At 38.0% G+C, this 16,420-nt stretch overlaps 4 protein-coding genes across 9 annotated transcripts; 3 read left to right on the forward strand and 1 right to left on the reverse strand.

The window, feature by feature from the left end:
* Positions 1-2,806: 2,806 nt before the first annotated feature.
* On the forward strand, positions 2,807-8,384 carry LOC125211035. 4 transcript variants are annotated; one of them, XM_048110711.1, is made up of 7 exons: positions 2,807-3,756; positions 3,904-3,951; positions 4,311-4,611; positions 4,696-4,900; positions 5,025-5,945; positions 6,024-6,906; positions 7,016-8,384. In XM_048110711.1, the coding sequence occupies exons 3-7, from the start codon at positions 4,429-4,431 to the stop codon at positions 8,196-8,198; spliced, it is 3,375 nt and encodes a 1,124-aa protein (XP_047966668.1). In that variant the 5' UTR covers positions 2,807-3,756; positions 3,904-3,951; positions 4,311-4,428; the 3' UTR covers positions 8,199-8,384. The 4 variants fall into 4 exon arrangements, with proteins under 4 accessions (XP_047966668.1, XP_047966669.1, XP_047966667.1 ...); XM_048110712.1 differs by having other exon boundaries at positions 2,807-3,733; XM_048110710.1 differs by having other exon boundaries at positions 2,807-3,167.
* Positions 7,346-11,294, reverse strand: LOC125209929 (ferric reduction oxidase 2-like). Its single transcript, XM_048109504.1, has 8 exons — positions 11,120-11,294; positions 10,953-11,052; positions 10,682-10,876; positions 10,371-10,605; positions 9,955-10,282; positions 9,613-9,856; positions 8,880-9,535; positions 7,346-8,800 (listed from the first exon to the last, which is right to left on the reverse strand). The coding sequence occupies exons 1-8, from the start codon at positions 11,292-11,294 to the stop codon at positions 8,661-8,663; spliced, it is 2,073 nt and encodes a 690-aa protein (XP_047965461.1). The 3' UTR covers positions 7,346-8,660.
* Positions 11,295-11,664: 370 nt separating this feature from the next.
* LOC125216997 (surfeit locus protein 1-like) lies at positions 11,665-13,254 on the forward strand. Of its 3 annotated transcripts, XM_048118811.1 has the most exons (7): positions 11,665-11,778; positions 11,851-11,960; positions 12,032-12,135; positions 12,194-12,411; positions 12,476-12,599; positions 12,672-12,979; positions 13,066-13,254. In XM_048118811.1, the coding sequence occupies exons 2-7, from the start codon at positions 11,873-11,875 to the stop codon at positions 13,121-13,123; spliced, it is 900 nt and encodes a 299-aa protein (XP_047974768.1). In that variant the 5' UTR covers positions 11,665-11,778; positions 11,851-11,872; the 3' UTR covers positions 13,124-13,254. The 3 variants fall into 3 exon arrangements, with proteins under 3 accessions (XP_047974768.1, XP_047974767.1, XP_047974769.1); XM_048118810.1 differs by having other exon boundaries at positions 11,709-11,960; XM_048118812.1 differs by having other exon boundaries at positions 11,711-11,960; positions 12,482-12,599.
* Positions 13,255-14,141: 887 nt separating this feature from the next.
* LOC125215993 (surfeit locus protein 1-like) lies at positions 14,142-15,822 on the forward strand. The gene is made up of 6 exons (XM_048117586.1): positions 14,142-14,387; positions 14,455-14,543; positions 14,643-14,881; positions 14,952-15,024; positions 15,091-15,365; positions 15,544-15,822. The coding sequence occupies exons 1-6, from the start codon at positions 14,300-14,302 to the stop codon at positions 15,599-15,601; spliced, it is 822 nt and encodes a 273-aa protein (XP_047973543.1). The 5' UTR covers positions 14,142-14,299; the 3' UTR covers positions 15,602-15,822.
* The last annotated feature ends 598 nt before the right edge of the window (positions 15,823-16,420 follow it).

The raw sequence follows: 16,420 nt of genomic DNA on the forward strand, positions 1-16,420 counted from the left end.
ATTTTAGATAACACAAAGTTTATTTTAAAAATTCCAAGTTTAAAAAATACAGAGTTCATTTTAGATCGTTTCATTCTTTCTAAAATGATTTAAAACTTACTAATAATAGCTTTTGTGTTATTTAGTAATAATGAACTCCATCTTGATTCTACAGATTAACACTAAAATTGAGTTTTGCATATAAGAATCATCTCTAAAAGGTGAATATAAACACACATAAATGGCATAATATCTTACTTGCATATATTACGTACGTTATATTCCAAATTATTTCAAAATATTCTAAATTAGTAGTGTCATGATAGTATGACAATAACAAGCTAACTAAAAGAAGACTATTGTGCTAACTTATTTATGAAAATTCTTTATGAGGGTCCATTACCTAACATATGCACATGATTATGATGATCCACTTGGGGGTCTCTATTCTCTTGGCTCAGATTATTGCAAAAATTTATTCCAATATAGTAGAGTTTGGGCATTTGAAAACAGATAAATGTTAGAGAATGAAGAATGAATCTGGTACCTATAGGCTATAGCTACAGTCTACAGGCAATATACAATTGATCTAGCAACGGTAGATACTTACATCATTTCTCATAATGACACACGATCGAATAAGGTTAACAATGTTATGACACCATTTTGTTTCTTACTTGCTTTCATTACCAAAAATTTATCGAAGACAAAAACATTGAGACACAATCATATGCATTAATTTTTTTTAAAAATAACAATAATTTAGGATGAAAAAAATGTGTCCTTAAGTTATGACAAATTAACTTAGTCTTTTGTATTTTAAGACGCTTTCATCTGTGTCTTCTAATTTTAGTTGGAACACCAACAATAAAGACGCTTTTTGAAGCGTTGTGGTATATTTAGAAACACAAAATAACGTCCTTAATTGTATTATAAAATGTCCTTAACGATTTTTTATATTGTAGTGTTTCATTTTTTGTCTCTTAACTTATATATTATAGATAATCAGCAAATAAGTTAAAAAAGGTTACCAATTAAATGGACAACTGTTACCATGAGCCTACTAGTTACTACTATAAGGTTCATTTTATACATTCTAAGCTTAGGATGTTTACAACTTAGGCTTAGATATTTGGGAATATAAGTGTGATCTTAAATAAATTTAATGAACACTTTGACATTGATTTTCTTGGCATACTTTGTCGGTATAGTGTTTGAAAGTGTGAATTATTAGAGCTTTTAAACTTGAGGAGCCAGTATATCTTTCAACCTTCAAATGATCTTCTCATATTTATAGCCTTATAGCGGCCTGTAATTGAAACAATGTCATAACCTATTGTCAAAATTTTCATCATTTAATTGGGGCATGTATATAGAATTACGCAAAATACTTGTATGGATTGGGCCTAAAATATCCATTGGGTCACGTACTTATGAGTCGGGATGGGATGGGCTGGTTCATTTTTATTTCAAAATCATGGGCCATTTTTAATTAATACCCCTGGCTCGGGTATTTATTTTCCAAGTCGTATTAGTACTAGTACTATACTATTTTCAGCAATCTTGTAGAAATATTAAATTGTACTATAGCTATATATTTCTGGTCTAACACTTATTTTGTAGGTTTGGGTATAAGGTTTAGGGTATTGATTTGATTATTTACTTTAAATTTTACGCAGACACTGTATAAATTGGATGATACTCCATGTCATTAGTATATTTTTAAATGTGCAACTACGTCTTTGGGCACATGTGCAATATGAGTCATTTACTTATTTCCATTCTCGTTCGTCTTTAAAAATTTATCATTTACTTATTTTCATTTTCGTTCGTCCTTAAAAATTTGTCACCTTTCACTTTATTTCCTTCGACTCATAATAAGAGTCACATTTTACCGTTACGGTCCGTCTCACAATAATAGTCACACTTTACTTTTACCATAAATGGTAAGTAAGTCCCACATTCTTCAACTAACCTACTTCACTCACATTTTATTATAAAATTAATATAAAAAAATGGATTCCATATTCCACTAACTTTTCCAACCCACTATTCTTTACATGTCTTAAAATCCGTGCCTACACTAAATGTGACTCCTAATTGTAGGACGGAGGACGTACTATTTTTGATACTAGATCCTACATTTCACTAACTCATTCACACCCATATTTTATTACTAAAATTAATATAGTCCATAAAAGTAGGACTCGTAAAAGTAGGGCTGGCTGATAATTGTAGAACAAGAAAAAGAAAAAGAAAAAGAAAAAGAAAAAGAGAAAAGTGAAAGGAAGGAAGAAAAATTGAAGAAGACGACAGATGTGGTGTGGAACTTTGTGGTGATTTTGACTTTTTGTTGAGGGTGTGGTGTCCAATTAGTCTTTCTTGATGTAAACAATAATAAAATACAAATGCTTAAGGAAAATGCGGATATTACCCTTAGTATATTCCCTTCTGTTTCTTTGGTGTTGGTTAAGGTATAGATACTAATTTTCAGTTGCGATGTGAATCTGTTTTGTTCCCCTTTTACTTATTTATTTATTTATTTATTCTATTATGTAATTATTTTTTTCTTACTCTTTCTGTGATGTTCAATAACGAATAATAGCAGTTTGATGTTTAATACAGTATTATTAACATTTAAGTTTGGATTATGATCTTAATTGTGTAAATCTAATTAGCGAGATGTGATGACTGATTGATATCATCATTCATCAACGCCGCTAATTAGAGCGGACGTCGTTACCAAACAGTACTAGGGCATCGAAGGGTATTTTCGTGTTTTCAAACCTCGAGAGTTAATTTGGTCATAGTGGAAAGCATAAAATGGTGGCCACTGCGATGCAATTAATCCTCCATTGCTCATCATATACGATTTCATTCTCTCCTCTTCTCAGGAAGGCGAAGAAATATTCCAGTAGCCAAGAGATTTCACGGACGACCTCTCGCCGTTCCGGCGGTTGAAGATCGGAAGGACCTCTCTCACCTTAGCCCTCGATCCAATTGAAGCTGCGGCGTATTCGGTTGTGTGAATAGGACTTGGAGCGGAGGGATTTTTGGCTAGGATTTCCGGCGGAGTTATACGTGTGCGCCAGTTCTTGTGAGATTCGGACCATTTGGAAGGAGGTTAATCGGAGCCCCTAGAGTTTTGAGTTGCGGAGATTTGGGAGTTTTATACCGTTTACATACAGGTATAGGAAACCCTAAGTTTTTTGATAATCTGCGTGATTTGTGAGTTTTTTCTCTTAACCGTCGTCCGGCGAGTAATCTCCTTCTCGGTAGAAAGATCTGTGGTCTCCGGCAGACTTTCTCATCCGGATTTGAGTTCAGGATCCACGAGTTCAAAATCTGAATCTGATTTGTCTCTTGAGCTAAGTCTTCGTTTGGCGGAGCAAGTGAAGTTGCCACTTAATTAGATTTTGATTGAATGATTTGCGGTGCACATGTTGACTTCAAGGATGGCTTTTCGCGTGCTCTCTTCCTTTTTTGGTTAAATGCATATTGCACATATGGAAATTTGCCTCGGATCGGGATCTGGTTGTAGGAAACGTATTAAAATTAACCATGGAGGAGTCGATGGCCTGTCGGCGGCTGCAGATTATTTGAAGACTCTGAAGCTAATGACTGATTAGATCTAGCGCTCATTCACTATGTTCACCTGAAGGGTGCAAGCTATCAATTATGATGGATGAAAGGCCATTCATTCCGGCCATTTTCGTCATCTATATAGCAGGAACTTATTTCGAACTAAAATGAAGTACAGTAATGATGTGCTCATTCGTATGTCCATCTATTTGTTTTAAATAAAAAATACTATAATTTTACCAGTATAGCTTTTGATCTAGGTGAAATGAATGAATCTTGGTCACTATCGTGTGCTTTGCTTCTTTGTCTCGGGCCTAATGCAGTTTTCTGCTTTGTTGGCAGTGAGCTCAGCTGCGTGAAGTTCAAAGAAATTACTGTTTATGACCCATGGTAAGATTTATTTATAAATTGTCAAATGTTGCATACACAGGGTTATTAGGAGTAAAACTAATTTATTTTGGCACTCTAGGTTGGTATTCAATATTAACATTTATGATACATTGATTCAGTTATACCAAGTTTGTTTTTTATGTCTTTACTTGTTTGTAAATGGTCCTATAAATGTGTTGTTGTTGACAACTTATGAAGCTCCCCTAGCGAATAAAAGGAGGGCAAAGTTTGGTTTGTGGAAAATAGTTATCTCTGATGGACTGAATTTGTTGAAAACACAGCTCTAGACCCAACCCTATTATGCATTTTTATTTAAGATTTTTTGTCCACTTTTCCCGAGTTAACTTTGCTTCTGGCAGGCTTGTACTTGCAGTTGATCCGGGACTGTAATTGTTAATTCAGAAAAGTAGGCAGCAGGTTTGTTAAATCATTTGGTGGATTCAGCGTGTATGGGATAGAGCCCATATCTGCGAAATAATGCTAAGCAGTATGGGTCTTGAAGTCATGAACTTCACCGATCCAGAATTAAGTTGGAAACCAGTGACGAAAGGACGACGCACAAAAAAGTCACTAGCCAGAAGCTTGAACAGTGTTGTAAAATCAGGGAATTCTACTAGCCCCAAAAGCATAGATGATTTATCTTGGTCTGATTCTGATAAGGTAATATTGTAAAAACTGCTTACTCTAGATATTTAGTTTTGTATTACTATACAAGACCTGAGCATTCTTATGCCACTGTTGCAGTTAGGTGAAGTGATTATTGGACAGGAAACCACTGACAAATCAGAAAATGTTCCACTCAAGAAAAGAAGGCATTTACTTCAATCTCCACCATCTCATCCCTGGAAATCCTCTCTACGCAATCAAGTTTCTGCCCCCTCGAGAACTCGCTCTTGTTTACCACTTTTCGGAGATCGTGAACAGCTTCAGTATCCTAGCTGTTCCTCAGGTCAGAGGCACTTCACTCGCATTTAAGAGTAATGGGTGAATATGCTAAGGCTAGATGTATCAGTTAATGAATCTGGTGATGTATCCTTAAGTACTCACACAGAGGATGATAATTGTTTGCGCAGGGGATTTCTCAGGAATTGAACTTCTTGCAGCAGCAGCTAGCATGGTTGTTGACATTAATGATGCAGATAAAAAGGATGTTACAGAAGACCCTATACTCCAAAATAACTCTGATGAATCAAGTTCTGCCACTCTGTCTGAACAAGGGTCAAAAAATAAAGTGTCAGCGGGTTCTTTGAGTAATTTTGATGTCCTTGGAGCTACTGGCGAGTCCCAAGACAACAATTCTGCTGTTGCTCCTCAAAGCTTACTAACACACCCTGAGGATGACACCATGCCAAAGGTAAGCAGAGAGCATTGGGATTTGAACACTCTGATGGATGCTTGGGGCGAACCATGTGATGATGCAAATGCTGTGGATACCTTAAAGGATGTCAATGGAGGGATGCATAGGGAGGAGGTGGAGAAGCATTTTGCAAATCACGTACTATCTAAGCCAACTAAGACAGCAGATGGGACTTCAAGTCTTTTAGCAGAAGAAGATAAGTCAACATTAGTTTCAGAAGATGGAATGTGCAATGCACCTCCCCACCTTGAAGAAAATTTGTGGGAACCACCAAATGTTGTCTTTTCTCATACTGCTATAGATACTTCCAATCAATCTTGTGAAAAGGATCCTGAATCAATTCAGGCTTCTAATTGTGAATCTGGAATGAAAATATTGAATCAAGATACAAGCTCGGATATCATTGTTGGCTGTTCTCCTTCCTGTGAGCTAGTGCCTGAGGAGAAAAACAATGCTACTACGTTACATGATGGAGATTCTTCTGGTAACATCAGTGGATGTGAGAGAAGTGCAGCTCTAGATGGAAGTCATACTGGGACTGATGAAGTCAATGCTCATGACAGAACCGCTTCTGAATCTGTGATTTATGTCCAGCCTAAAGATAAAGAAGTTTCCAAGAAGATGCCTGACTTACCTGGTATAAATACAATGTAAATGGATTATTTACTCTTTGATGTGCAATTTATTAAGTTGCATAAGTGTAGTGAACTCTCAGTCCAATGTGTTGATCTTCTTTCTGCAGATGGTCATCCTGTTGCAAGTACTGATTCAAATAAACAAATTGATAGGGGCTTTCTTTCAAATCCTTCAATGGCTGATTGCGAGCAGTATTCAGAACTAGCTGAACTTGGTACTGACCGTGATGGAGATAGTAATCTTCCTAAAGAACAATTGAAGAGAACTGTGGTGGATGACACTTGCAAGAGTTTTGGTGCTGGAACACGATGTAAAGTACCTTTCTCTGTTGGAAGTGTTGGACGGTGCAATTTAGATGTTTCTCGGGGCAACCATGTTGACATGGGTGATGGAGATGACTTGACTGGTTTCCAGGAAGGGTGTGATTCTCCATACGAGGATGGGGAGCTGAGGGGTTCATGTTTTTACTCGTGGGAGGAAAGTGATGTGGAAAATGAGTGTGTTGACTATGAATCTGATGGAAGGAATGGAGATGGTTCTGTTGTTGATGATTACTACCATGGGTCTGAGATAGTTGAAGGTGGTTCCGAGGGTTCTCATGATACTCAAAGAAATTTGTCAATGAAAATATCTCCAGAAGGTAAAAGTAAGTGTGGAGCAGTTAATCGTTCCTTAAAGGAGCATATTGTCAAAGATAGAGACAATAATGAGTTAGCTGGAAAGGGATTAAATGCTGGGTCTGGTTCTACTGTTGAACAGTGTGTGGAAATGGCAATTGAGGCAAATGATGGCATAACAAGATCACAGTTGCATGATCACAAAGATGCTGTAAATGCTAGGATGACACAAATAGAAGAATATGTATCAAAGACTGTCAGGGGAAAGCTTCAATCCCGAATTGAAGGACGGTCATCTACAGATGGTACTGATGTGAAGGATGTTTTCTCCGTACAGCAATCCAGGTACTAAGTTTTGTTTTCTCTTGATTGTTTTTTCGGTCTTCTGTTATTTTAGGTGCAGTTACTATGAAATCTTGATTTCTCTCTTCAACTCTCTTATATTGTGTTGTAGGTCATGTCGTGTTGCTGGTTCATATCCTCAGCCAGAAAGAGATGCTAGTCCTGATAGATATCTGGGTCGACATAGATCTGCTGTTACTGGTGAAAGAGATGGAGCTCATCAATGGACATCATGGGGTTCCAGAAGGTGTTATACATCAAATTATCAGGGAGGTGAGGGTCGCAGCAATACCAGGCCAAGAAGTAAAACTGGTGAATATGCAAACAGGATTGATGGGGTGGAATACCATGAAAAGAGGCAGGCTAATTATTTAGCGAAAGGCTTGCATAAGCCATTTGTGAGGAGATCACCAGTGGAGAGGGATGAATATTTTGTTGTAGGTAGAAGAGTGCCACTAACACAGGGACTGAGTAACTTTAGAGGCAGAGGACATTATTCTCAGCGTCCGGGTAGAGATTTTGCTGAAGAGTTTGAACCTCTGCCTGAGGTTGCTGGTGCATCTGTTCGCATGCCGCGCTATATATCAAGAAGAGAACACAGTTTCTCCCCAAGCTCTGGTAGACAGACGCACATGGCCATGTCCCGGAAGAGATCTCGGTCAAGATCCAGAACCCGTTCGCCCAGGGCATGGCATCAGCAAAGAGAATGTATTTTGGGCGCTAGAAGAATCAGCAGGTCTCCTGATTTTAGGTCAGAGGCTAGGATGGAAAGAATGAGGATGCCTTTCTCAAAGTCTTCGTTTGCAACTGAGTATGGAGAGGGTTACATATCCCCGCCAAGAGGTCATTTCTCTCCTCAAAGGAGCTGCCGTTGGGTTGAGGAGCGTAATTTTGCAGATTCTAACTATTTAAGACGGAGAAGATCACCACCTGTGAGAGAGTTCAGGCGTACTCAAACGCTTGATGCTGTCGGGTCTTCGGGGAGAATGAAGTCAGACAAGTACTTCAGACCTATGACGCGGCCTGGGAGATTCTCTTTCATGGCCAACGATGGTCGGGAATGCAAATTGGAACCAAACTACAGTGATAGATGGCGTGATGATAGTGGGGAGATAAGTCACCGAGTGGTGCATCCGGGTGATGGTGCAATCATGAGGCGTTTCCGGCACAATGTAGGTGGTTATGATTTTGAGGTGAAGAAGTTGAATAATGAGGAGGGTGATGGGGATGTGCCTAAGAGCCACCAGCAGCAGCAGGGTGAGAGAGAGGATAAGAAAGCATCATTTAAAATCTGACTTGACGACGTATTTTCTTTGGTAGAGTTTAGCGGAGTGCATCATCAACGAAGAAGAGAAATGACCCTAGGATTGGGGATTTCCTCTTGAGGTTGGTGGCTGTTGTTAGGTAGGTAGGAATTCCATACCAGTTTGAATTTTTCCCTCTTTTATAGCCCCAGAGTTAGTCTTAATTTTTGCTGATTATTTTTATTGTTTTAATATTTTGGTAAGGCCCTCGTTTGATTTTTCATTGTACATCCTTTGGAAGTAAATAGCTTTGGGCACAATGTTCCTTTTTTTCGTTTGCCGAAGGTAAATGGCCTTTTTGCCGTGGCAAATAGTCTTCTCTTTTGCATTTTAATAAACTAGGCTTTCATAATGTTCGTTTCTGGGCTGACGAATCTTTCTCTTTTGTAAATAGTAGTAATTCGATTAAAAAGGCGGTGTATAAATTTGAAGCACATATTTGCTGGTAATTAGTTACCAGTTGAAGCTGAAAGATTGATAATGTAGGCGTTTGGTTGAATCAGATGAGCATATTGCAGCAACATCTTGTTTCATCTTCTGTGAGCTGCTGACGAAAACACCGATGTCTTGCCCGTCACACTTGGATAGTATTTCTGCAACCATTCTAATTCCCGTGAGTTTTTATCACCCCAACAAAATCAATAACCAACCCTATGAATTTGTAAAACTTACTCTTGAAATCAGGCCTTGTGCCATAATGCACTGTGGTGATTTGCTTCAAAGACTCTTCTGGGATGCTTTCTAATTCTCTCTCAGTTGGAGATGGTATGGTGGCACTTTCAATCTGTCTGCACTCTTTAGTGTTATGTTTCTTGTTCCAAAGAAAAGCTATGGTGGCAACAGTTGCCACAGCCACACACAAAAACAGAGTGCTGATCAAAGATCTTACAGCTTGAGAGTAAACTACATCCATGGACACTAGGTTTACAAGGCTTAAAATAATAAGAAAAACAACAAAGGATGCTGAGATAATAGCTCCGAGCCACAGCCAGCTGCTTGAGCCCAAGACTCCAGTAACTGGTGTTGCCCCTGATACACTTGGTTCGGACCAAATGTTTATGGGGAGTGTCTGGCTGTTTGTGGAGGGACTCGTATCCCTAGTGACATAAGCTTGAATGTGCAGCTGAAGGCATGCAACATCACAGGGAGTTCCAGACAGCGGCAGGAGTAGATTCAGCATACCGACATCTGCAGACTTCTTGAACACAGCCACAAGGAGAACTCGAGGGGTCTTTTCACGTGCATTTGAGAGGAAAATGAGTTCCCTAATGATGGATATGAAAGGTGTTATGCCACTTCCTCCACTCACCAACACTAGCATCTCATGCCTACAAAAGCACAATATTCAATCCAGAATCAATCTTAAAACTTAAAAGTGAAAGAGCTTCATCTTTCTTCTTCAAACCTTAGAAATGAAGTGTATGGAGGTGCGTAGGGTCCTTCCACGGATACTTGTAGATCACCCAATTGACACGGGGATGAGAGCTTCGAGTGGAGCTTCTGAGACCAGCTTCCTTCACATTTGATGACAATGCTGAGCTGGTTGGGATCAGTATTCTTGTTTGAGGTTATAGTGAACGGATGCCATTGTAGTTTTGATATGCTCTTCACATTGATGAACATAACGCTTGATGGAGTATAATTTAGCCCTCAAACCACACAAATATTTAAAAAAAAAAAAAAATCAGTTTTGGTGCATCTATGTAATGATCAAGTATTGAACAGTCTATACATATATAGCTCTTACTTGGATCTTTCGCAAAGTTCAGTTCCATAGCCCGGCAAGGTAGAACACGAGCAGAGATGACATGAATCTTCTGTTGGGATTGCAAGAATCTCAGAAACCGGTCGACCAAGAACAGGTACAATCCAGGGAGCATGATGCAAGAATACACGAATCCCACATGTAAAACGAAGAAGACTAAAAAAACAATGTATAAATGATGAGTGTAGAAGAACAGCTCAAACAGTTTTCGCCTGACATGAGAGATGCTTGCAATCCACATGACTGTTCCACAGAGAAGGGCTACTTCTCCAGCCACATTTGAAATTCCTGTTCTATTCCACTTCCGCATCTGCAAACTCAGAAAAGTCACTGCCGGATCCAATGCTTTTGTGTCGAATAAACTCTACAATCGCACGTTTAATTGTCTATATACATACCTCAGAGATCTGGTCAGTATTAGCCCAGAAAACAACGTAACACAGACCATGTGAGAGGAAGAGAGTTAGAACAGTGTGGCCAAGCCAAATGTGATACTTGATTGAGGACTCTGAGGTGAGTCCAACAAGGCGAACGATTGGTGATCCTCGTGCCACTGGGAAGAAGAGGAACGACAGACATATGTTGCCTACGAGGCCTAGCAGGAGAGCTACACTCTCCAGCCTAACCTCCCACCTGCGAAACCAAGCCTAGAGATCATCAGTAGATCACAAAAATGCTTACTTATAGTCAAGAAAAAGACTCATCTTACACGGCATCTCCCATCTTTGAAGCAGATTCTCTAGTGATGTTGTTGAACATACCATGTAGGTATGCAGAAAATGACCATACCAAGAGCACAACGAACATCAGCATGAATAGTAGTTCTGTGCAAGAGATGACTCCAAGAGGGCCCCTTACAAGTAGAGGTTGTTTCCAAGAGGCAAAGTATTGATCTTCTCTTCTTCTGCAAACAAAGTGGAGACCTATAAATAAACAAACTCTAAACTAGTATGAATTGCTGCTGCACATTCGCCGTATACCTGTTATCAGTATCATCACCATACTTGTCCAAATGGAGATACAGACATCCCAATATAGCAATAAGCAAGATGGGGAAAGTGTAGATAAGAATATTAGCTCCTGCAAGTGCAAATGAGATTGAGATGTGAAGTCTTTCAAAGTGTAGTTGGGTAATGAGAAATCAAACCTTTTTGGCCTAAGAATGTGGAGTCTGTTTTAGCATGGATATGTGGAAGCCAGTGCAGCCAGAATTCGTTTGTAGGCATCATTATCCATATCATAAGGTACCCCATGAAGATGATCACAGTCAACATCTTTATGGCTACTCTAATTCTCTTAATTTGTTGAATAACGAAATCCATCTTTCTTTTTCTCAATCTGTTGAATTCCCTGTATTTATATAGAGTGCATGTTCACAAAACAAGAGCAAGAAAAAGAGCAGCTCATTAACTTGTAGTAATAGCATTCAAAATGATGTACAGTATGCTAGTATTTGACTGTTCGAGAACTCCAAGTTAGATTTCTTGCATTGCGTGAAGATCATTAAGTTTGTTTGTTTGTTTGTCTGTTTAATATCGTAATAGGAGTAAGTTATTTTTTCAAGAACAATAAAAATATTAGTGTATCTTTATTATCGAATTTCAAGAATTTGGCATTTCTTCTCCATATTATTGTAAGACAAATAATTGGTCTTGTTTGTTTCAATTTGTGTATCGTTATCATCTCCCTTCACAAATTTTCACTTTTTTAAAAATCTTAAATAACAAGTTAATAAATGGTTGAATTCGCAGTTGAATTTTGGGTGCAGAATAAACAATGAATCAATATAAAATTAGAAGCTGAGTGGTTAGATGGTTACGAGTATCAAGTTAAAATCTTAATTTATTCAGGATCTAATTATTTTGGTATAATCTGTAGGTGTTGAGTGTTGAGTAATAAGATGTTGGGCACACATAGGAATCATCAGCGGCTGCAGCAAATACGCCGGCGTGCCGCCTCCATGAGCATGGCTAATTCAACTCAACAAGGTTTCACATCACTCTTATATTTGATCCTTATTTTGTTGCTGCTAAATAAATACGGTAATTTGGATTTGCAGAGGGGAAGAACAAGTCAAGCTGGTGGAGCAAGATAAATTTTTTTTGGGTCCCTAGTTTTTTACTTTTCAAAGGCACCGAGCTACTCTTCAGCCTACCAGAAAAGGTACCAATTCATGTGATATATTTCAATTAGATAAGTGATGAATTCATTCACTTTACAGCCGGAGTTGGTGGAGAGCAGACTAAAACTGGAAGCGATTGAGATTAATGATGAGTGTTTGAGTTTGAAGAAGAATGTGGAGTTTAGAAAAATCAAGATGAAAGGATTTTTTGATGAGAAGAAGTCAATTTTAGTTGTGGAAGAGACATGTACAGATTCTGATCCTTTTGCATATGAATATAGCCTCCTAACTCCCTTTCTTTTTCTCACTCAAAACAGGTACTTAGTAAAATAATTCAGTCATCATCTACATTTCTTTTCTTGAGATTTAAACATAGTATAGCTGCAGTGGCAGTGTAAGTTCAGGTGTACTAGTGAACAGAGGGCGTGTCCCACGGGAATGGGCAGAGTATACCAAAATTGAGAAGCTTCAATCCCATGAGATTGTTAGAGATTTTCCCCAAAAGGTTGTAAATATTGATATGTGATGTGCCAAGTATCATTTTCATTGTGAATAATAGTAGCAACTGAATATGCAGGAGAAGCTTTCATCCATTGGAGTTGTGAACAATAATACTAGTAGTAATATATTGAAGAGGCTAATATTATCAGCCATCTCTCGGCCTCGGCCTCAGCCTATTGAAGTTGTTGGAGTTATAAGGGGCAGAGAGGGGCTTGGCACGCTTGCTGGTGGTGTGGGGCTTCATCCAGAGGCAACCCTCTATGTTGAACAAATTGAAGATAAAAGTGGTGATCATTTAGCCAACACCACTCTTTACAATGATGCACATATGCTGGCCCATTATGCTCATACGAGGAAGGACCATATTCATATGATCATACTCTGGTATGTACTACCTATTACTTTTTCATGTAATAGTGTTCCTATCTTTGGAATTACTTATTCGTACAAGTTTTAATGGTTAATTCCAGGTACTGTAGCTCGGCTGGAATGTTTCAACTTGGTAGATGGCTAATGAAAAATCTGTGATGCAAATAAATGTAGGAGGAAAACCTATAGTATTTTGTAACTGAATCTTTTCTCTTATTTAGGGAAATTGAGAGGATGATAGATGAATTTAACCCTATGGGTTTTTGGCTTTTTAAACCAAAACCTTTCCCTGAATTCCGGTTTTTCCCATGAACTATGAGATTTATTTTTAAAACCACGAACTTTCATTTCGTTAGGATTTTCCCCGGGCGGGTCAACGACGAAACCCGGGTTGTCTACATGTCAATTTTAATCCTATTTGTCACTAAATTGATTACTTGGATCCTATTTGGCACAATAATACAGTCACAACTCACAATTATTACATAACAAATGACAACTTTAACATTTTGAATTATGCTATTCGGGTCGGAAATGTGCTATTCGGGTCGGGTTAAGAAAAACCAGAATTCGGAGAAAGGTTTTGGTTTAAAAAGCTAAAAACCCTTTTTTAAATCGAGAATCTACATGGAAAAGATATACAGTAGGAAATTGATTAAATTAATGATTCCTGCGCAAATAGGTACTACTCCAGTCTCTGCAGCTGGTCGTCCGCATAAATAATTTGGATATCAGCTCAGTAAAAGAAGGTCACACATAACATGACACATCTCCCAATATCAAATCGCTGGCAATTTAATTAGTCCATTCACTGCATCTTATTATTCCAATAGCAAAACTTGCATCCATTCTAACCAGAGTTGGTTAATATTCAATTAGACTATACGAAATATAGTACTCCCTCTCCCTCTGTCCCACAAAAGATGTCACCCTTTGGAATGATACGAGATTTTATAAGGTTTTGTTTTGTGTGTTAGATGGAGAGAGAAAATATAATTTTTATATTCATGTGAGAGAGAATTTTTTTCAAAAAGGAAAATATGACATTTTTTGTGGGACAACCTAAAAAATAAAGTATAAAATTTTTTGTGGGACAGAGGGAGCTGGACTATTGTTTTTTTTTTCAAATTAAAATCAGTCATCAGAAAAAATCGACAAATGCTGTCATTAATTATATACGCAGTTCATGTGCAAAAATAGAGTAGGAGTAGTCATAAGATTGAAATTAATTTACGCAGTTCATGTGTCCACATTAGTTATGCAACATGTAAAGTAAAAAAGATTGAAAATAAGTCTGAAATTAAACATATTTCTGGTTTGATGCCGCAAAGATAGATGATAGGAGCTAGAAATCTCCGGTGGTTTGGACTGAGGCGCCGGCTTTCCACCTCGCCCAACTCTGCTACTTCATCCCATTCCCAAGGTTAACCACATCTAAACTTAAATTTCTACTCATTTACTCGGTTTTGATTTGTTGGATATGGAATCAGAAAAGTGGAGGTTGGAAGAATGGTGGATCCTCATACCAACAGGCCTTTTCGGCGTTGCTGCTTGGAATTTCTTCCGTGCCCGAGCCAAGGTTAATCCAATTTTGATTTTCATTTTGATTTTGACTTTGATTTTGATTTGTCATGTTAAGTACATACTAATAAAGGAAACGTTTTTGGGGTTAGTGCAGGAGAAGGTGCACAAATACAGGGAGGGAAGACTAAAATTGGAAGCTCTTCAAGGCAACCGCATCTATACTGAGAGGCAGAGCTTGGATTCTGTGGAGTTTAGGAGGGTGGTGTGTAGGGGAGTTTATGATCACAAAAACTCTATTTTAGTGCACAAATATATCAAAATCAACTCTGGATATTGGAAATATGGATACAACCTCCTTACCCCTTTGCATCCCATCCCCAATGATCCTCAAAGGTAATTCATTCTCATTCTACTTTTGTTGGAAATTATTTGTGTTACAAGTAAAACCATTAGTAATTTGCAGCATACAGTCTGCTATACTTGTGAATAGAGGATGGGTACCCTTGGCGTGGGGAAAACAGGCACTTGGGCGAGAGGTTGCATCTTCACCACATTATCATACTATCAATTTGAAATTACTATTATTAATGTGGAGTGTGCAGGAAGAGAGCGTTGAACTGGTTGGAGTAATAAGCAAGGGTGAGAGGCCTAACACACTCTGGAGATCAAACAATCCTGCTAAGTCCGAGTGGTTCACAGTGGACGTTCCCTCCCTTGCTCATGCTTGTGGACTCCCTGAGACGACACTCCATGTTGTGGAGATCGATTCGAGCAGCAAGATGAATACCAGGAAGCCATACCCCTTTGCTTTCCTCGCATGTCAGGTCAAGGAAATTTACTTGTCTCAGCTAGAGCATGCGCGCTATTCAGCCCTCGGGTAATATATATTCATCATTATCATACTTATCTTTTATGTCTGGATTCATCTTCCATTCTTTCTAATTTAGTATGGTTACATAGATGATCTACTGTAAGTTTTAATAAATCAAGAGATTGATCATGCTTGTATGTGCAATAAAAACAAGAAGCTTTTCCTGATTTAGACGTTGGCGCAGGTTCTTTAGTGGATGTTCTGCAATGGCCGCGGGTCTGAAGAAATTTGGCAAACCCTGATGGCTCTTTTGTGTATCTTATGTTTTACAACAATGCAGAAACAAGGTTTAGTTCATGTGATGGAGTATTAATTTTGATTTTGAAAACTATCTGATGCACATTTATCAGAGAACATCCTGTTGGAACACAAAATTTATTGCAAAAACATTACATTTCTGTAATCTCTGAGCATTCATAAGCTTATACAGGAGTACTACGATTATATTCATATGGCTCTATAACTAAACTTTCCAAGATTCAATCGTCACCATCCACATCTTCCTCCATTCACAAAAAGTCGTTCTTATAACTTACTCCATCCGTTCCGCTTTAGCAGTCCCATTGACTTTTCTGTCCTTTTTTTAAAAAATGATAAAAAATAGTTAAAGAGGAGAAATGATAAATTAAAAGAGAGAATAATATAGATAAGAGTTTTATCTATATTATTGTCTCTCTTACTTTACCATTTTTCCATATCATTTTTACAAAAAAGAGGGCGGAAAAGTCAATGGGACTGCTAAAGCGGGACGGAGGGAGTATTTATATTTCATTCCACAATTTTGTTGTCGTTATTACAACAATTAATCGTCATGTTGACATCATGCACCATGTCTCAACTCTTTTCTAATTTGATGAATGATGACCACAAAATAATTGACACATATTGCACCTTTTTTAGAGAGACCCACCACTAACTCAGATAGATTTTTTGTACGCCATATAAAAATATAATATTATAGACATAAATTGATAAGAAGCAAGAAGTCAAACAATTTGACAAAAAAGAGCCAATTCAAGATTGTGGGATCTATTGAAATTGCACTGATAAATTAGTTGGTG

This window comes from Salvia hispanica, chromosome 3 (assembly GCF_023119035.1).
Source record: "Salvia hispanica cultivar TCC Black 2014 chromosome 3, UniMelb_Shisp_WGS_1.0, whole genome shotgun sequence".
Lineage (NCBI taxonomy): Eukaryota > Viridiplantae > Streptophyta > Magnoliopsida > Lamiales > Lamiaceae > Salvia > Salvia hispanica.